General features: G+C 43.5%; 1 protein-coding gene across 2 annotated transcripts in view; it reads right to left on the bottom strand.

Annotated features, from left to right (window-relative positions):
- Positions 1-22,175, bottom strand: part of colec12 (collectin sub-family member 12) — a 46,531-nt gene that overhangs the window by 1,709 nt on the left and 22,647 nt on the right. The window contains exons 3-8 of one of the 2 annotated variants that reach the window (XM_061239215.1): positions 10,378-10,500; positions 3,701-3,787; positions 2,009-3,052; positions 1,420-1,908; positions 859-1,001; positions 146-255 (exon numbers count right to left, since the gene is read on the bottom strand). In XM_061239215.1, the coding sequence (XP_061095199.1) occupies positions 146-255; positions 859-1,001; positions 1,420-1,908; positions 2,009-3,052; positions 3,701-3,787; positions 10,378-10,500 (1,996 nt within the window). The remainder of the gene's footprint in view (positions 1-145; positions 256-858; positions 1,002-1,419; positions 1,909-2,008; positions 3,053-3,700; positions 3,788-10,377; positions 10,501-22,175) is intronic. The other variant, XM_061239216.1, reaches the window with a different exon arrangement.

Here is a 22,175-nt window from a genome sequence, read left to right as displayed (position 1 = left end):
AACAAAACCCAGCTGACATCCAGTCATCCAAAAAACAGCATTTGACGCCCCAGCATGTGCTGAAGACGTGTGAGCAAAATGCACCCCGCCCACTTTTTCACTTCAGCCAAACTGGTTAAGGAGCCGGAAAAGGATCAGCACTCACAAGAAGGTGGGCAGGCTTCCATCCACCCAGCGCCAGACATTCTCCTCATCCTGATCTGTCAGGCCCAGCCAGAAGTACCTCTTGCCAGCTATCTCCTTCTGCAAAAATTGCTGTGGAAAGAAAAACAACAAAACACATCCCAGGTTTATGGGCAGCTCTATTATCTGTTTTCATCTATCCAGTGTGTTTAAGCAGGCTCTCTCCACCACAGTCTTATGATGTTTCAACAAATTTGACTGGGGGGATTTTCTTTTCCTTTTTTTATGTCAGGATATTTGCTTGAATTATAGTTATGATATAAGAAATAGTGCAACAGAAAAAAAAAAGTATTCCCCACACATATGCATTCCTCCGCTACAGGTGCCTCTGAACAAGCGACCATTTGCATTTTCTACACTGCAAGCCACACAGTGTATGAATGCAGATAAACCAAATGATGAGGAGAGGGTTCTTGCTGATGATGGTAACCTTTAGGTGACTGATGGTGTGTGGATTTGGGGTGATTCTGCAGCAGTATTCTGGGAAACCCTGACCCAGTTTAAACCCTCAAACAGGATGAAACTGTGAACTCCTCACTGTGACTATAGTCAGTAATTACACGACCCAGTCTTTTTAGGGTGAGCATCTTTACTGTCTGAGCCGCTCAAAAGCCCCCTTTGTGCTGTTTTGGGCAAGAATAATAGAAAAACAGAAATAAAGCCAACATATTCTACCTGCTCATCTGTATCGTTGATGATGATCATTGATGATGACATCGCTTCACAGCTTTTCTTTGCCTCATCAAAATTGCGAGCCTCCGTTGAAAAGAAGTAGCATTTGTCTCTGAAGTTGATCCATTGTGGAGGGCATCCTGTAACTTAGAACAATGATCCAGTATCATAACATCTCCAACATTGAATGTGGTCCTTTTGAAATATTTTCTTGAAATACTATCTTTGGACTCAATAGCCATTTCAGGAATGCAAGGCAGAAGGTGGCTCTTCATGGAACAATTTAATTTCTTTAAGCCAAAAAGGAGTGTATATTTTGCTAAAGGAAGAAGCCACAGGCTTTAGTATTTCATTTTTGCTTATGCAGACAAAATACAAAGTCCCCAGGCAAGAGGGAACACCAAACACAATAGTTTTTGTAAGCTACAGGACACATTTCATGACTTGCCACAAGACTGCAGAGCTTGTTTTATTCACAAGAGACACATTGTTAGTGCATGCAGACAAAATAGGAAGCAACCCAAGACAAAAGCAAAGAATGATTGAAAGAGTTAGCCTCTTTACCTGGGGCTATAGTGGTAGGGACGGCGACCTCCCCCTGCAGAGATACTGGGGCCACATGGGTAGCTGCTGGTCGGGGTGGAAGTCCTGGCAGTCCCGGGGGCCCTACAGCTCCCGGAGGGCCAGCTGCTCCCCGCGGTCCTGGGGCACCTTGGATTCCAATTTCCCCTCGTACACCAGGTGCCCCCGGAGGCCCTGGAGGACCTGGGGGCCCATAAGTCCCAGAGAGCCCTGCGGTACCAGGCTCTCCCTTGGCCCCTGGGGGTCCAGCCCTGCCCCCTGATCCACGAGAGCCCTTTGTACCAGGACTGCCCCGTGATCCGGTCTGACCTTTTATCCCTGGATTACCAGGAGGTCCCTCTAATCCCTTCTCCCCGCGGAGACCCTGAAGCCCTGGACCCCCCTTGTCTCCTTTGTCCCCTTTTTGGCCCGGCTGCCCCACCGGGCCTTGGGGTCCCTTGTCTCCCCGTGGGCCCCTAGGACCGGGAGGACCTGAAACAGAAAAGTATGTTCTGTCAATAACTAGTCGTCTTGCCTTGTCTTTGTTTTGCTAAGAGTGTGCACATGCACTTGCGGCAGAAGATGTGTGTACCTTGTAAGATGGTGAAGTTTGTGATGAGCTGGGAATGCTTGCTGTCCACCAGCTTCATGTCCTCCATGACAATGGACAGGCTGGTCACTTCCTTGTCCAGCCGCTCAGACAGGACGTCCTGCTGGGAGCGCAGGGTGCTGGTGTCCGCGCGCACGTCCGCCATGCTGTTGTTGAGGTTGAGCAGGTAGTCGGAGTGGCGGCCCACGGTCTCTGCGCAGGTGCGCAGGTCATTGAGGTTGGTGTTGATGGCGCCCAGCAGCTGGGTGGTGAAGCTGATGTTGCCCGTGATGCGGTCAATGTCCTGCTCGGAGTGATCCAGCCGCAGCTCAAAGCCATCAAACTTGGCCGATGTGACGTTGTCGTGGTCCCTCTGCGCATCCATCAGCTCCCGCAGGCTCTGGTCGTGCCCCTCTGTCAGCACCGAGGTGTTCTGGATCTGGCTGGCCAGGCTGGACAGCTGGGTGCCCAAGTCCTCCAGGGACTCGTTGTTGGTCTTTGCCAGGGCAAAGTTGTTGGTGGCCACGGCCTCAAGGTTCTGCACCTTCTCCTTCAGCCAGTCGGCATCGGAGCGGGTCTGCCGCGCCGTCTGGTGCAGGCTCTGGAAGTCGTTCTTCATCTTCTGGATGGCCTGGCTGGTGTCGTCCACAGACTTCTGCAGGGCGCTGATGAGGCCCCTCTGCTGGGCCTGCGTCAGGTTGAGGCTGTTGATGCCCACCAGCGTCTGGCTCTGGACCCTCACCTGGCCCTGCAGGTCGACCTGGAGCCGGGCTGTGTCCTCCTGCAAGCTGGAGATGTAGCCGCTGTAGGTGAGCAGGGTGCCATTCACGTTGCGGATCATGTCGGCGTTGCTGTCCAGCAGGCCCTGCAGGGAGCTGTGGCTGCTCTGCATGCTCTCCCCGGCGTCCTGCAGCTTGTCCAGGGCCACCTTGTTGCTGTTGGCCTTCTTAGCGATGTCGCTCAGCTGCCTCTGCATCAGCTGGATGTTGGACTTGAAGGCCTGCATCTCAGTGGTGGCATTCTCCGATTTCTCCCCAGCTTGATCGTCTTGACAGAGGGATGAAGACCAAAGCAAACATTCACACGATGGCAATGTTTTTTACGGGAAGATTAAATACCTATGACAACAGGACAATGCGCTCAACTCAAACTAAAGAAGAAGTCAATGAATAAAAAGAAAAAAAGAAAAAAGATAGTCTGCACACCGCGCCTTAATTCAACAGTTTTTCAATGCAACATGGATGTACAGTATAACAGATACAAATATACTGAAGAAGGGCACTATAACATCTATATGTCATCAAGTTGTGGTGTACGTGCCCATCAATCTATGAGAGTGGGAACTGAAACTTGGATCACAGAATTATTAAATTCACTAAAGGCACAACCTTTCCTGTTTTCTTGCTGTGTAGCTGTGTTGATGTGTCACTTTGAATTCCAGCTCATTTACTCATTTCGCACTACCATGCAGTTTAGCCGAAGGCAGGGCAAGTATCGAAGAAAACATGCATTTTAAATTTACATTTAATTTATGTACTATTCTATTTACTAAATTTGATTCAGCATCATATTTTCAAGTTCTTCTGGTCTCACAAGTTTATTTTTAAAAGATAACAGTTTTCTTCTGCAGTTAAATGACACATAGTAGCACAGGACATCATTACAGCATTTGGTTGGCCATTTAGTCAAACTCACCAAGCTTCTTTAAGTCTGTCTCCACAGCTGAGATCTTGTCCACATAGTTCACCATGTCCGCACTCACAGTCTCTACCCTTTGGACAACTGTAAAATACAAGACAGAAAGAGAAAATGAAAATCAGAATGAAGCTTAATACTTGATGATTTTACCTATACGCCCGTAGCTCATTTTAGTGCCATCGAGCCAGTGGTTTAAGACAGGGGCAAGGAAAATTCATTTTAAAAGATATTTTACAGTTCCAGTTTTATATGCAAACAGGAACACGAGTATCAGAAAGCCTACTATATCACCTCAAGCATAACATGTCTGTTATTTATTATTATTTGTTGTAATATTTATATGCATTTTGTAATGGAGCCTTTTTTTTAACCAAAGTGGAAAATTAAGCTTTTTTAACTAAAAACTAAAGGATTCCTTTTTTAATGGTGACAGACGTGTGCAGACATGAGGCATAAGTCACGTTGGGGTCACACTGTGGGCGATAGATCTGGTCAGAAGCACTAAAGGTCCCGCCCTGCCATTTGCAGGAACCGAGGCAGAATGCTAACAGTTTGATTCTGGGCGGTGTCACTGCATGTCATCCTCAGTCATGACCCGTTTAACTCATGGCTGCCAATGCCGCCCAGGGCGAGGTCCCTCTGGGTTGGGGGTGGGCTGTGGCGGCACAAAGGCCAGGGGGGAGGTATGCAGAGGGATGTTGAGAGACAGGAAGTCGACCAGTGGGGTCCTGGGTAAGAAATAAAACTAGAGATAAAAGGAAACCTGACATTGGCAGACACTGTGTCAGAGAGGGTCTTCACACCCCCGTTGGAGACTGAGTACTTAATTTCCTCTGGAATGTGACCGGAATCCTGGGGAACCTCGGTCCTCATCCCCTCCCCAGGACACCATCTTAACTGTGTCCATAGTGAAGTTCCTCTGTCACAGATCCACTACATTGCATGACCCCCCAACCCCCTTGTCAAAAGCAGTCTCTAGTGCATCCTTCAATATGTTTATGCCAAAGACAGCTGCCATGCTTCTACCTGTCCGTGATCTATCTCTATGGTTACTTAGAGAACATTCTTGTGAGTGTGTAGCAACAATACGTCCTGTTACTACCAACCAAAAACACTGCAAATACCAACTCTCTGGTGTAAGAATGGAAAAAAACTTGAAAAGTGTCATTGAAAAAAATGACCTGCATGTTTTCTGTACTTGTTTACACATACTTCTCTTTGCCCTGTAAATGTATACTCTGAATGACGCTGTTATTGTCTGTTGCAAGGACAGGATCCAGATGAGTTTGTACTCTTAAGTGCAACATCATTAAAAAGCAAACAAATGGAGTTCAAATGTATCCCCTCGGACAACGCAGAGAGGAGGGTTAAGATCTCTCCAATTACATGGAACAAACATGCAGAGCAGTAATTTACTTACCATAACACGAGGACTAAAATTAATCTACAGTAACTGGAAATAAGAGATGGTCTTTGAAGGGCTAAATCAACAATGAGTCATTCTTCGACCACAAAGAATGACTGTTTGCTCTCACACACATTGGGTGCTTCAATCCTTCTATCCAGGAAACTATATGCAATTTGTTGTTGTTGTTGTTGTTGTTGTATGCCTACAGAAATGAAGCTCTGATACACCAAGTACAGTAAACTTATGTCACTGAAGCTGCAAGCAGAACATTTTTATCATTAAACTATGCGACTTCTGAGAGAATATGAGAGAATATGAGAGAATATGAGAGAATAGGATTTTTATGTATGAAATCACAGCTCATGGGAGCTTTGGGTTTCACCAATAAAACTGCCGTTCTTTCCATTCTGGTTTTCCAACAATACAGATGCCATTGTTTCCCCTCAATATTTAGTCTAGGAAAGATCCTGAATACATTTGGCGAGAATACTGTCCAGTTGCATGTAGGCTAAGAGCTTTTTTAAAATTGAAGATCCTCAGTTAGTGGGATGTGTGGTCTCAGCTCCAGGCCACTGAGGCAGGAGAACTGCTGTGATTCTGCTTGTTGTTCCAGTCAGCAGACAGAAGCCTGTTCTGGCCACTGGTACTCACAGACTTGGAGTGGGCAGACGCCATGTTGGTGTGAAAGCTGAGGGATTTGTCACCCTTCTGTCCCAACAATGCTCTTTCTGGGCTCTGGCCCTTGGAACTGAAAACACATTTTATATTTATTTATCTTTCCTGTGGCTGCTGTGTTTTACTTATCAGTGTATCAGTGGCATGGGCCTTTGTGACATTCAAAACATTTGTAAAAAAAAAAAAAAGCAAGGCATTTGATGTTATTATTCAAGACCGGGGCTGGTGGAACCAAAGAAACTGTAATAACGTGCAGCGGGGAAAAAAACTAAACACACATATCCATTTCAAAGGCATGTCGAGGAGCATGAGGGAGCTGAGAGTGTACAGGGAAAGCATCTGGGTACCTCCACCCTCCCTTTATATGCGTGTGGGTAATACGGCTTGTGTTAGTGCACTATTTTTAAACATGGCTTATTTGCTTCGGCCTTCGCTTTGAGCCTTGTGATAACAGATTAAGGCAATTATCCCAGGGGCCGGTGTAAAACGCAGCCTGCCCTGTGATTACTGAAAACTGATGATCGTAATAATAATAATGGCGGTTGTGTTTTAGCCTTAATGTATCTGACGTTTGAGCTTATCTTAAGCCTTACTTGAAAGCACCCTCTTGGGACAGGGGCAGGCACAATTACATCAACATTAAATGATAATGATGACTCCCAACCTTATTGTATTGTGTATCTTTACAATATTTTGGCAAGTATGCCGCAAAATCTTTTAGTTCAAGGAGTCGTCATTTACCCCAAACTACACCCCATTTGATCCAGCGGTGTGCCCCCCCCCCCCCCCCCAACTAATATCATGTCCATGTTCATCATGTTCATAAAGAAAAGTAGAATATTATGTATGAAGACATAATGATGTGGCTGATCTGATAATAAAGGACTGAAATGAGCGGCTTTGAGATGGGGGATTTACTGCATCACCTCATATCATGTGGTCCAAACAGAAAACATGGAAAAGAAATGTTGAACATTTGTGAAATGTCAGCAATTCAGAGTATGTTCTACTGGTTGAAATAGCATCACATCTCAGGAATGTTATTACAAATTTTTACAATGAAAAATGTCCCAAGACCACGCATGAATTGGGAAACTAAACAATAGGAACAGAAACTGCACTTAGGGAAGCATTTTATATACAGTATATATACAAATAGGAAGTATCATCCTCTTTGCCTGACATAGCAAAATTTCACAAACAACAGTTAATCTGAAAAACTGTTTACCAATGCTCCCTAAGAGAGACGGGGGCAACATGATGCTATCTTGTTCGATAGCATCATCATGTCCAATATTAAAATATCCCCTTCAAAGTCACCTATCAAGAGATATCACAGCACCATATGAATCACCTCCACACACACACACACACACACACACACACACACACACACACACACACACACACACGCACATCCATGCAGTTATATCCTTGGCCTCTTACACATACTTTGTGACACCCTCCCCTTCCTGATGGCCAGCTGCTCCACAGCTGTAAGGCTTGAGTGGCATCTCTCCTGACACACACAGCTTTTATGCCACTGTTTATTTTCACTCATCTAAAGTTTACATGTCATAATGTAACAGAGAATCCCATGTAAACAGCTGGAGTGCAGAACACAGCAGAAAAATGAAGTGAATGTTATTGGACTGAAGATTGCTCATGTTATGTGGACCCTTGTTTAAAAAGCAATCTATGAGTAAATTATAAAAGGCAGTGTATGCTGAAAGCAGTACATTTTAATATGCACATATATGTCCTAAACATATTACACCCAATTACTGCCAATTTCATTGATGTTACGATAATATGTACACAGCCTATCTCCTTGGAACAATGATTTGATTTATACAGAACACTACATACATATATCAACACATGCCTACACACACACACACACAGAATAAAGCAAGCTTTGCATTCTACAGTACATACATACCGTATGTTCTGTAGCACACTCACTACCTTCTGTGCATTTTTGAACATACTGAGACATGTGCCTTACACCAGGCTGGATTACCATGCCGACACATATAAACGGTGTTTGTGAACTGAAAGCTGAGGCGGCCCCTCTCGCTCCCTCGTTATGCATCCAGGACCAGCTCCAGCCAGGAGCAGCAGCTGCGTGTGAGGGAGGCAGACCACAGTGTCCTTGGACCGCGTTAGTCAAAGTAATGCTCAAGGCAACTTTCACTTTGATGGAATCTAAATAAAACATAAATCAAGCTAAAGACTCTGGAATCATATTATGGAATTTGTGAATTCTCTGGAGCAGATTATCGGATGGCGTGTTGCAAGCCAGGGAGGTAAAAGGGGTGGAGGTGGGGGAATGGGGTTGAGGTGGAATTGGCAGTGGTTACTTTGCACTTGGTGCATAATGTGTATGTACATAAGCGTTGAGTCTCACTACAGACAGGAATCATACGGCCACATCTGCACATGTGGGCTGGGCCTGTGGTTGCCAGGACAGCAAATTGCTACCAAGCCATAAAATCCCTGTTAGAGTGGGTTCTGCAAGACTTGTTGTTAGTTCACTCCTCATCTGGTAGGAATTATGGTGGCATGAAGAGCACAGGAAGAGAGCGGAACGGGCATATATACCTCTAATGTTCTATACACCACACGCTCTAAACCTGAAAACGTGTGCAAAAACACCATAGTGCAATTTAAATGCATGCCATTAAGAGCCATCCTGGAAAAGAAAAAAACATTGAAAAGCAGAAGAGAGAAACCACAAAGATATTACTTTAACAGTTGAAGAGACATATGGGAATGTTTAACGGAATCCTACTAGAACATTCTGGGACTGTCCCTCCTACCAACATTCAGGTTCAGTTTCTAAGTTGAATTTTTTTTTTAATCAGTGTGCGCCCGGTGAGTACCAGGAAGTTTCCATAGCAGGCCGGGGGTGCATTCCAGGAAGTGAGAGTCTGGAAAGGGGCTTCTGTAGTAGGGCGGGGCGCTGGGGTAAGTGGACAGTAAGCCCCAGGGGCAGTAACTGTCTGTGACCGGTAAGGAATGGCTGCACATGAAAGAGACAGGCGAAGAGCACACTGACTCACTGTGCTAAAGTTGGCTTTTCGGGAAAAAGTGGCAAGAACTGTAACATGTTTTCTGATTTTGCAGCTGTGTGACCGGTCAGAGTTTCCAGACTTTTTTTAAAAGAAAGTTTTAACCACACTTAATTAGCGAGAAACAGACATTTTCATTCACTGTTTATGTAATACCGGTGCAATTCTGGGGGGCCAGTATTAGAATAAAGGGGGAAATAAAACTGCAAACACACCTCCGACAGACAGCATTATGATATGGTGGAGCTGGACAAGCAACAGTTGTTTTTTCCTGGCAGGATGTAGAGTCCAAACAAACACTGTATACCTTCTTAGCAACAATATCAGCTGCACTGCTTAACTCTTCATTTTTTGCACAAATTCATGTCAAATGTTTAAAAGTTAGGAAGGCACAAAAAGCAAGTATTTTATTATGGTTACTAGGAAAACAGTTTTGCAATACTTCCTGCCTCCGTGACAAAGCCAGGCTGGTTTGTATCAGGCGCTAGAACATTACGAAGAGCTCTACGCAACAGTCAGTCTGATATATATTATCTGGATATAGTCTAAACACATACTAAAGTCTATCCAGGAAACATTCCGTAGAAAGGACATTCCTACCAAACTACTGGCACTTTGATAGCTCAACCATCAGTGGATTAACTGTACTGTTTGTTTCAGTCTACACAGTATTATCAAATAATGACAATTAAATAAAAAAACTGAATGAAATACTAAAGCATTAACAAATAATTCACTGTAAGAATGAATCTATTTTCTGTCTGTTTCTGTTGCCGTAATTGTACTTTTGCTGACCGATTTTTCTGGGCACTGAAGCACTAGTGATTTAGAAAAGACTGGTGTTAAATGTGAGAGTGTATCCAGCTTTAGTCATCTGAACTTGTGTTCACCATCAGCAAATTCCCAACCTGCAGTGTGATCTCCTGGAAAGCCAACCCATCATCATGGAGACAAGCTCCCATAACATTATTATTATACAATTATTATAATGTCGGGTTTATGCCATCACTCAATCCATAATTTCTGTGTTCAACTTCAACTTCGACTGACCATGTTTAATTATGCTGCACAGTTATGTGCAGTTCCTAAGTATCCTCAAGGATCTCAGAGAATACAGCATCATACCAATTAGGTGCTACTGAAATGACACTCTTTCACACACATTCTGCCCTCCCATACTACTTACAGTAATATGTGCTAAGTATACCTTGCACTGAATGGCAAACAGGCAAGACTTCTTTGCTAAACTGAACTGATGCCCGTTCAGTAATAAGCAAAGTATTGCTTTTAATAGGGTACCCACACAAATATATATTTTCATTGTAAGCCTACAATTTCCAAGAATACAATGGTAAAATAAGCCCAAATAGGTCTCCTTTGAAACTAGATCTAAAATAAGAACATCTTATAATATATACAGCATAATAATTTCATATTTTTTTGGGACATAGTATCTTTAAGTACCATATACAGTATATATGTAAAAGAACTAAAAAGAACAAGCAAGTAGTGCTTACCTTTATATCCAAGAATAGCTACCGCTATAGTTAACAAGGCACACAGGACATACAGCAGTACAATGGCGGCTTTCAATGCCCAGTCATTCTTGCACTTGGTGCATTGGGTTCCCTCTTGAATTCCTATAAAATGCAACAAAAAAGAATACAGTAAATAATTTGTACAGTATCTCCAACAGTCCTGCTTCAGCTGTTAGCAAAATGTACACTGGTTACATCAACATGGTGGCAACGGAATTCATTTCAAGTGAGACTTCATACACGTTTATAACATATGGAAATTATCAAACGTAACATAAGCATACATAAATTATCTGATGATAACAAAGAAAATAAGCATATAATGATAAACATTGTAACACTATATAACATGATATAACAGCCTATGTCATCTCATATGAAAACAATTTGGTATAAGCCAGTAATATAATTTTGTTTGCTTGTGACAGTGTTTATGAGGAAGTTATTATGTCTTTTGAATGCTACATACAGTAAGATCCACATCAGGTGCTACCCGAACAACATAGCTGTTAGTATTACAAAAATACTATATAAATTAAACAAAGACAGCATAAATGAAAATTATGCACCTGAAAAATGTAGGAAGCAATGCAGAGAAGGCAGGGGGGGCTTGCCGTGATCTCAGGAGCATTAACAAAATACAGTGGTGATATCTGATAAGGCACATGACAAAGTGCTCTGCTGTGATTAATGTTATAAAAGTAAAAAATCACCATAGTGACGGAAGCCAATATAAATCACTTTTCCCCAGGTATACTCTATGAGAGGCCAGCACTCTGTGTGCTGACGTTGAGCACAGCTTCTGCAACATAATCTTCACCTGGCTGCTGTGACAGCCATTGGGGCCCCCTCTCTAGGTCAACTCAAGGTTATGTCTAAGAAAAATATGTATAACCATCCAGTTGTTACACAGAGAATAACGGAGTATCCTGCAATTGCCCAAAATCAAAAGACATCTGCAGTGTAATTCTCTTTATGAAGTTCCATTTCCTCTTCAAGTTTTTTTTTAAGCTTTCAAACAATGACCTACCGCCCACATCCATCTGCATATGAAATGGTCATGGACAGTTCTCTGAGTGCAGCATAAATGTGGTTACAATGAAAACATGACATGGCATGATTCTGAGGTCCCAAAAGCCCTCCACCCCCATCCCAGACTCTGGAGCACCTCAGGAACGTTTCAGCAATGATAGCTCCAGCAGTGGGGAGGAAATGGGGACCATACACTGCTTAGACAGCTATGTTTGCTTAGCCATATGAGAGGTGTTCAGAGGTCTTCTGGCCATGGTCAGTAATGGCCCCAGTGCTTGTTTAATTATCAATAATGGACCACACATTCAATTACTCTCTTAGATAGCGGTAGAAACCATGCATATTTCAAATAAATCTGCCAAAGTCTGTTGTCGGTCTATGTCGCATGTTTAAATGTGATTTAAATGCAAGTTTAATGCATTATTAAATTCCATGCCCACCTTTTTATTCCTGCTTTCTTCTTTGAAAGATTTAGACATCCGTAAAATGTGTTTTTAAACATTCCTGGTAAATTGGACGGCGGGAAACCAAAACTAGAAAGCATTCAAATATACTGGAAGATGTACAAATTTGCAGCAGTTTCCGTTCTGGATTCAATCAAAACTGGAACGTCAAAAAAGTGCTAATATAATATGAAGAAGAAAAGTTGAGTTGCATTCAAGCAATTCAACTTTGAGCTCAAATGAATATGTTGCAAAAGGGATCTGAATCAGAGAAGCAGGTGAAGGTGTGGCTACGATCGTCTTCTTGAGATCGTTTTACTGAATTTAAGCAAACTGTCAATCTGCTCACTTTTCAGTCAGTTATAGATTATCCTCACCACAGAGTGAAGAAGACATACTAAGGTTTCAATAAAATTTAGAGATTTTATACTACAGTTTTAGTTATATACTGTATCTGTGGTTGATGTTACAAGGCCCATACAAGGCCATGAGCAACTGAAGTCTCTTTAAGAGAGTTGACATGACAATACATTTTTGCTTCATAAATGAGCTAACTCTGAGTTCTAAACTTTCCACAGACACTCAACATACAACACAATCTCAATCTGAACAACACATGATCATGGGTAGAGAAATGTTTATTAATGCATGCTATTCATCAATTTCAATAATGCTCTGTAACTACATGGCAAGACTACCTGCATAGTACATATTTCAGCAAGAACAAGCCAATTGACACAGAATCAGAGAGTACATCAGTGACAACATAAAAATATACCCAAGCTGAGATAGCTAAGATAGTCAAACAACCAATCTGACATAAATCAATAAATAGACTAGGGAACATAGGGCATCTCACAGCATAGAAAGTGCTAAACAGTTTACTATAAGGGTATTTATACAATAAGAAATGCAAACTGTAAGAGACAAATAAACACAAGAGCTACAGTGTATACTGTAAATGCACATCCAACATGCTTACACAGAGTTTTCATCACACTATCATGTAATGCTCAATAAAACACTTGGTGCTGTAGCTCGTTCCAGGTCAGGGGGGCTGAGTGCCAGAGGTTTGAGCTGGTGATTCAATTCTCATGAAGGACGGAAGTAGGGAGGATCTACGGCCTCGATTATTCACTGCATTTGGTAGGCAAGCACCCATGTCCTGCATCTGATACGAAAATGTAATATGAAGCAATCTATGGTTTTCGTCACTTGCACAAGAAATGTTTTAACTGGCTGCAACAAGCTGAGCTTCCTGTGTCATAACACTATGGCTTAGAAAAAAATACATGTTTTCTAATACAGCGGCAGATTAATTATGTTTGTTTTTCTTTGATTAAACGGCACGTTCCCTGAAATGAACGGGTGGTTCTCAACTGAATTCAGGGATCAGGGTACACAGGAACTGCCTTCCCACGCACCGCTAATGTTAACTTGATGAATATCAAATATTTAATCATAAAAGTTTTTGTTACTGCCCATGGGAGCACAGAAATATTTGAGTAAATAACCATTATATTAAACTCTGTTTCTGCTGTATTACTTGTCAGTGAAACTCTTGGTACTTCCCAATGTAAGCGTAATGGTTAGACAGAGACCAAATAAGAGGAACTTAGAATTTACAATTCAAAATTCAAATGTCTCCATGGAATTGACATCTTTCTCCACTACGAGCATAAAGTATTCTTCATTCTATTTCAGCATGAGGTAAGACATCAGGCCACGGGCCAGGCAAAACTGAAGAGTTTCTCAATGTAATTCTGCCAGGACAACGAATATGCTCTTCCAGCTCACACTGCTACAGGGAGCACCTTTTCCTCAGGAGTCGGGCAGGGTCTTCCTCCTCTTCTGGACGTGTGCCGTAATCTGCCTCAGATGGTCAGAGGCCAGGCCCAGTCCCAGGAGAGCTCCTCGGGCTCGCTGCAGTGAGGGGGAAGCTCTCGGGGGCCTGGACTATGAGCTCTGGGCCAGCACATCTGGCAAAACAACCTGGCGCCCACAACAAAGCGGCCGGCGGTCCCATGTGCAGCGGGACCCCGGACGGGAAAACAAGCCCCAGCACCCCCTGTTTACACGCCGGGCCCTCACGCACCCTCCCGCAGCAGCCTGCAGAGGCCCCCAGCCTCTCTCACATGTCCCCCCGTCCCCACCGTCAAATGTAAACAGGCCCCTCTGGCTTTAATTAAGAGCGCCGCCATGCCCTCCTGCTCCCTTTTTCCCAAACGGGGGAGAGACTCGGGGGGCGTTTGTACGCAGCACGGAGAGGAATGCGCTTCACCAGTAACAGGCCGCTGTGCACTCCGGTGAGGCTGGATGCCTCACGGATTTGTTTGTTGTTCTGGGCTGCTCTTTGAAACATGTACTCTCCGTCCCTGCAGACTGCCTGCAGATCGATACTGAGTCACGTGAAGGTAATACTCAAAGACAAGTGTCCGCAGTTCAATATGAATGAAAAGTATGACATGGCATTGACCCATGAACCTATTTATGCCACATAAGTATATGAAGACAAATCTTTTTTTGTGTGCAAAAAACCTAGATTCTTCTAGAGTCTACACATTCAGTGTAGAGATGTCATTAATAAGCCTAAAAAATGTATACAGTGATACAGTACATGGGAGCCATACCTTTATTTGTATGCCTGGCAGTACTGTAGGACATTACCTCATGAGAAATTCCAGTAAGGAGTACTTCAAACAATTATTTTCTTAAAGCAGCTTTGCTTTGAAATATTAATGTCATCATCCAAGAGGGCTAGAAAACCTAATCTGAGAACTAATGAAAACGTGTAACATGCCAAACAAGAAACATATTTTATACACCTTTACTGTGAATCAAAGCAACAGAGGGCCAGGTAGACATCTCACAGTAAGAGAGTCTTTAAGATACAAACATAAAGACAAATTCCTGAATCTACAGGTCAACCAGGCCCAAAAAATCTGAGGCACTGAGTTAAAAAATAACCTCACAGTTGATTTATGGCAGGGCTCAATAAATCAGTGTGTAGTTTAGGCAACTAAGTGAGACCATTCACACCAAATATAGTGCACGGTACAGACTCCAGAAATATGGCAGAAGAAATAAATAGGAATTCATCATCATAGTTAACAGTGAATAACAAGATCCCAATGTGCATGTGCATGAGCATTCTTTCACTTCACTTGGTATTTCCAAGAAAATATGCAAATGCTCTCTAGAAAAGTGGTCAGATAATGAAACACAGGAGCCATTCACCCCACCCCATGGGCTGCACTCCTCCCGAGCAGTGGCTGAAGGGAAGGGGGACCGAGTTAAGTTAGCGAGACGTTCACTGATAGTTCCCCACATTATTTCACGGACAGATTTGTGCTGAGGTCTGCAGTGCTGTTGGTAAAACAGCTGCAGTTCATTTTGACTCAGGAAGTCAGAAAAAGAGAAAAAAAGAAAATCCTTTTTCTCGTGTACCTGAAATAAAAACTCCCTTGCATGCCCAGTGCTAGGAATGCTGTGGAATGGAAATTTCCACGACAATACAAAGAAAACCTTCTGGATGTAGTCATCCTCCTTTTGTATATTGGATGCTAAGACTTTAATTTGATGTGGGGTTCATTTAATAAGCATTTATGTGTTTACTTTCTAGAAGAGCAAAACATGCAGGTCTCAGTGTCTGAATATTTCAACACTAAATCTTAAATCTGAAGCAGTGCTATTTATCTCTTTCAGGTCACTATTTGTTAATATATTATATTGGTGATTATTTGGACCATTTGAACACTGAAAGTTATACAGCAATGATAATGTTACATATGTAAACATTTTAATCTGTCAATGCTCAAATTAAAAGTAGACAAGAATAAGCATGATCTTCATCATTATCATCAGCACTCTCATGGGCATTACCATAATCTCCATAATTCCATAGAGTTATCAAGGTAATTGATGAAAATGTGTCTTTTCATCTGATGTAGATGGTAATGGCATTTATTTATCATTTAACTTGAGGACTACACACTTTACACACATTTATAGAACAATGCATCATTGAGGACCGATGATCTTATACACAGTCTGTTTAATACCACTATACAGTATAAAACACCGCAAGCAGACAACCACACTATTCCCTGTGGGTCACTGCCCGACCAATAACCTTGGGTTTATTCGCTATTGCTTATGTTTGAAATGGAATGAATTTTGAAATAACAAACATTCTGGTGCTCAGCTGAAAACTGATCTATATCACTGACTAAATGGAGCACAGCAATACACATCATTAAAAAAGAGACATAACAGCTTCATGGTATTCTACCCATGTTAGCCAATATGACTGGAGTACACAGCGGCTGTACATGGCTATACACAGCTATAGAGTTCATAAAGAAACAGACTTTAAGGTGAATGCTCTGTAAACAGTTTTGTGGCATTCTATCAGTCCTAGCCAATATATTTGGAAAAAAACAGGTTAAGAGAGTAACAGACACCCCCATATTAGTCCAACCACCTGAATTGTTCAGCCAAAAGGTAGAAGTAAAGTGAAATCAGCTGGTTGAGTTCATGGCTAGAAGAAACACAAGGCAGGACTTTCGGTTTCTGACCCCGGGACGTTCCACCTGTGTCGTTTTGTTGCTAACACTGATTGCGCACAACTGGGACAGGAAAGCGGGACAGGGAGATTGCACCTGTGCACGAGGTTGTCTTGGCCCCACATCTGTTTTGTCTTGGAGCGCCTCTCACTGCAGCACATACCTGAGCCATTCACAAAATCCAAAGCACATGTCCGATACCAGAATCGCATCCACAACTGCTCAATTTAGAAGCAGTTGGTGGCCCATTAAAACTTTTAATCGGGTAATCTACCGCCAAAAAATATCCCTGTTAAACAGCAAAACGATTTTGATGTGTGGGTCTAGTTACACACTGGGTAAGGTTCAGGGAGTTTGGAAAGTGTGGATGGCCGCTAATAATTAACAACCAACCTACTTCAGCAACATTCATTCATATTAAGTATATGAAACAATATTTTAGTTCTTATTAGATTAATTATAATCAGAGATTAATGACATGCTGCTGTGGAAAACCAGATCTGTGTGTATAAATGTCAATACTACAGTATCTAGCATTGACCTAATGTCAAAATCTCTGGTCTTTGGCTTTGGCTGGTCAGGCCACACAATGAATGCACCACATGGTTTGGTAGTGCTTTCACACAATGTGTAAGTGAGATCACAAGCTATTATAACAGTTGTATACACTGGGTGACTAGATGACTACGGTGTTGCAGTCCAAGCCCATGACTTACAGCATGCAGTATGTCCGGAGTGTTGCACTCTGCGTGAACTCTGCTTAAGTTTACTGCGGAACGCTGGAGACAGCTGGCAACCCAAAACGTGGGGTGGCAGCCAGTATGTAGCACATTCCAAAAACAAAACAACCCACTCCTCTGCCTTTTCTGTTTCTAATCTGGTTCCACGCGTATTGGGAAATGTCTGCTCCTTGTTCCTGACGGGAGCGGCCCACGGCGGTAATGGCCGCTCACGCAGGCAGCTGGACTTCTCTCATCTGCTTCCCGGCGAGTCGTGGCCCAGATGGTGAGGCCTTACTGTTTGTCTTCCTGCAGGACGCATCCTGGATCAATCAAGTGCCGATGACCGGCCTGTTGTGACAAACGCTGGACTCCCAACTACGTCCGCCATCGATTGAAGGATCCTATTAGTGCTGCTCGTGTCAACAAACACCAGGCCTCTTCACAAGCCTGTTGATGTGACACAGACACCTGTGAAAAGAGACCCACTGTGTCCTCTTTAAATGATTATGTTCCTACACTTCCTGTCCAAACCACCATCGTTTGGTTCATGTAAATTACTTCAAATGTTTGCTTTTTGTAGATGGAAAGTGTTTTGTTTTGGTGCTGATTTAATTTGCAAAAACAACTTTTCAAAGCATTTTCTTTTGTAAGGTGAAACAGCCAGCTTCGTAGGGAGCTAAAAAAAAAAGCCATGTTGTGATTGTCCTCTGTTCCTCTCTAAAAGGCGGCTAGAGGGAGCCTGGCCCCAGAGAAACAAAACGAAACAGAGCGAACCACCTGCCAAGTTCAACACAGAGGTCAGCACTGCATGTGCTAGCATTTCTCTGACTTTCCGTAATAACGGATAACTTAGGCCAAACTCTTCTGCCTTCCTCCTTCGCTCCACTTCTTCTGCCGAGCACATGCATACCCACAATTCCCCCAGCTTCGGACATCCAAACTCCAAACTCCTGGCTCTGGTTTCTCTCCCCTTTCTCTTTGGCCCTTAAGCCTGGGCTAATTCAAGACATCCCCGTCCTTCCTGAATACCGCTGCACGGCACCCCGCTGCCATCGACTCCCAGTCATAAAAGAGACGAGGGCATTGGTCCACGGTTTCGGCAAACAGCTGAATCTCATCAGGCCTCGCCACAAATGGGATGGGACTGCAGAACCGTGGACCCCTATAACAGCACGTTTTCTATTTATAGTTTTCGGTGCGGAGCGGTCCAGATTATTTCTGCCGACTTCGGATCCCCCGGGAAAATGTTAGGGCTGCAACATCTGTCTCTGACGAAGAGATCCTACCATTATTTTCTGTGCATGCTCACAGATGTGTAGGTCTGTGGAGAATATATACATAGAATGCAGGACCCAAACATTGGGACAGTGATATACCCCACACACTGGAACTGTTATATACCCCATACCCTCTGACTGTGACATACCCCACACTGGGACTGTGATATAACCCCTATATAAAATCTGCCCTGTTTGTGATTATTTGTTATGAAGTAAACAGAAAAACACAACATAATAGTAATGGTTTAAAGACATCACTCAAACAGTTAAAAAGTCAATAAAATCCCAATGCCATTCCTCTTCTTGACAGTTGTATGGCAATCTGTTATCTATCCATCTTTGTTCAAATTAGGGGCTGTCTGTTCCAGATGTAATTGCAGAGCCATTCTTTATTGTTCATCTGTACTTCAATCAAATGCTTGGACTTATAGTTTAGTTCTGCTGGCCAAACCACAAAACAACCAACATCCAGGATATGGCGACCACAGACTTTAAGAAAAGAAAAACGGATTGGCTGGTTGCCATTACACACAGAACAATAATGTTATATAAAAAATGTCCTTTGTTTGAAATGAAAGTATATGATCCCCATTTATATCCAAACGGTTTATAGGAGCATTATGCATTTAAGACTGTCTTCCATATTTTACTGAGAAAATAGAGCAGCTTCTACACACACACACAGACAGACACACACACACGCACACACACACACACACACACACAAACACACACACACACACACACACACATTCACACACTCACACACACACACACACACACTCCCACACACACTCACACACTCACACACTCACACACACACTCACACACACATGCATGAGCACGTTCACAGACACACACACATACAAGCACAACACACACAAACACATAGAAATCCTCAATCACACCCGAGCCAGAACTTTCCACTGATCTACGTTGAACATTGCTTTGTTCCATGGCCGACAATGCTTTTGGCCTACACTTAATATTAAAGCAAAACCGTAAACCAAGCTTCCTCTGGTCACAGAAATGAAAATGAACATAACTGCATTTGTTAAAAGTAAAGAGAGCAACCCTCATGGTAACAGAGGAGACTCTGTGAAGTCTGAGCTGAGGCAACATGTTTTTGGAGCCACGCCTCACCAAACCCACAGCGTGGCCCGGGCCCGGCGGGAAAACGGGGGCAGTCACTGTTTCGGTGTGCCGAGGCACTGGAACTGAATCTCCACAGTGAATTCATGAGACTCGTGAGCAGGCTTAGCTGGCAGGGTGCTAAGGAGCTGAGTCAGATCGCTGACTGAATGTCAGACCACTTTATTAGGTACACCTGTACACCTGCTTGTTCATGCAATTAATCAGCCAATCATGTGGCAGCAGCTAAATGCATAAAAGAATGGCAACGCATTGAAGAGGTTCAGCTGTTTTTCAGACCAAATGTCAGAATGGGGAAGAAATGTGATCTAAGTGACTTTCACCGTGGAATGATTGTCGGTGCCAGACAGGGTGGTTTGAGGATTTCAGAAACTGCTGAACCCCTGGGATTTTCATGCACCACAGTCTCTAGAGTTTGCAGAGAATGGTGCGAAAAACAAAAAACTACCAGTGAGCAGCAGTTCTGTGGGCAGAAATGCGTTGAAAGAGGTCAGAGGAGAAGGGCCAGACTGGTCAAAGCTGACAGGAAAGTGACAGTAACGCAAATAACCACGCATTAAAACAGTGGCATGCAGAAGAGCATCTCCAAACACACAGCGCGTCAAACCTCTAAGTGATAGGCTAAAGCAGCAGAAGACTTAATAAGTTAAAAAAATTAGTCTAATGAATACCTAATAATACTGCTCACTGAGTGTACATGAAATACGTTTTCATAAGAACATTTGATACATTATTGCAAGAGCTAAAATGGGAAGTTGGAGGAGAAACAACAAACATTTGAAGGAAAATAATGTTTCAGTAAATATCTCCTTTGCAACGCTGCTTCCCTGACACTGAGGACACACATGGCAATAGTTGAAATAGAAAACATGTACGGCTGCTATTTTGGGCATTTTATGTTTGACTTGTTTTGTTGCTAACTACAATCAGCCTGGTTACGTAGCAAGTGTTCAAAATTTTACAGCCGGCTCATTCTTTGACCAAAGGCCTAATGTTGTTGTGAAACTGTGTGCTGTGTGAGTGTTTCTCATCTGCAGCAACGTAAAGCATTTCTGTGAATGGATCCAAAGGGGGCATTTAGGGATGGCAGGCTGGGTTGTTGGCAGTGCCATGAATAGCCTCTGCTTCTCATTACGCAGGCTCTGAATCACTTACGTGGGGCAGGACTGCACTGCCATTGGGCTTAAAGGTAATTAAACCCAAAAGCCCAGAATTCCAGGGTCGGGAGGGGGCGGGGAGGAGGGGCACTGCGTTGACCCTCAGTCTCCACACCGACGGTTCTGCCCGGGATCACCTGATGATTTGCGGTTATTCGCTAAGCCTCTCTGAGGCTTTGATCATCCAGAACAGGCACATAATAGTCCAGTAGAGTCTCTACCTGCATGACATCATCTGGAAGGAAGGGGAGGGGAGCTCTGGGGGAGCTCCAGGGGCCTCTAGGTTCAAATGATGGCAACGAGCTCCGGGGAAACTGACACCATTCCTGGCGCATGTGTGGCCTGTTTCAGGCTCCATCTTTTTTTATTGCGAGTGATGGAAACCATACGCCTCCGCGGAAGAGCGAAGCGCGTGATTCTTAAGAGGGTAGCGTGAGGAGAGGAGGAGAGAGCGCCGCTGCCGCGGCCAATCGTGTCACGCGACGGGCCGAAAACCCCCAGCGTCTCACCCCGCGGGGCGACGGGAGGCTCGTGAGGCACGGCCGTCTCGTCAGGGGACGCAGCCCCACAGACATGAGCGCATGCAGCCGCTCGTTCTCTTAACAAACATCTCAAGCGGGGCGTGGAGCCTGCGCTGATGCTTCCAGCTCGGTTTATGAATGCGGCGTTGCGTGAGGCGGCACCACTCGCGGGCATATGGTTCATATATGGATTTAAAAGTCCGCTGGAATGGCAAACAGTCCCCCTGTCTTTGATTCTGTGACACATGCAATAACCAAAGTGTGGTTTGACAAAGGTGGGGGGGGAAAAAAATCAAAAGGCAATTTCTGTTCAACATCAGAGCCAGTCCAAAGGGGGCTCTGAAGGCTAGGAAATAAACTCTCTCCTCTAATTGCATGAGTGAAATGAACGGGCCAGTAACGTGACTCCGTGAGTGACTTTCACTGCGCTTGTTCACAGAGACAGGCTTTGGATGAATACACTTACATTACAATACATTCACTAAGCAGATACTCTCACCCAGAACAACTTAGAAAAGGTTTATAAAGCATTGTATGGGAGTATAAATATAAGTATTTCACTAAATACATTCAAATGAATGCAACTGACATTGAAATGAACAGCAGCTTTATTTTGGATCCATGTGACAGTTCACATATTTGTCTCGACTTCAACATCTAAATACATCTGCAAATGTTCATACACGATCATGTTTTTTTGAAGGCTCAACTATCAAAACTGAAACAAGGATATTACTTATTCAACCTAACTGGTCCGTCAACAGGCAGGTTACCATACTTTAGACTCACGAACGAAATACTCTCTTATTGTTTGACTCTAAGAAAGAACAAAAGGTGTCAACAGGAACCAGGCCCTCATGGGCCGGCTGAGCAGCTTGGCAGCCCATTAAGAGGCAGCAGAAGAA

The sequence above is a fragment of the Conger conger genome, chromosome 4 (genome assembly GCF_963514075.1).
Source record: "Conger conger chromosome 4, fConCon1.1, whole genome shotgun sequence".
NCBI lineage: Eukaryota > Metazoa > Chordata > Actinopteri > Anguilliformes > Congridae > Conger > Conger conger.
Note: the sequence above shows the minus strand (reverse complement) of the source record. Positions and strands in the feature narration are given on the sequence as shown.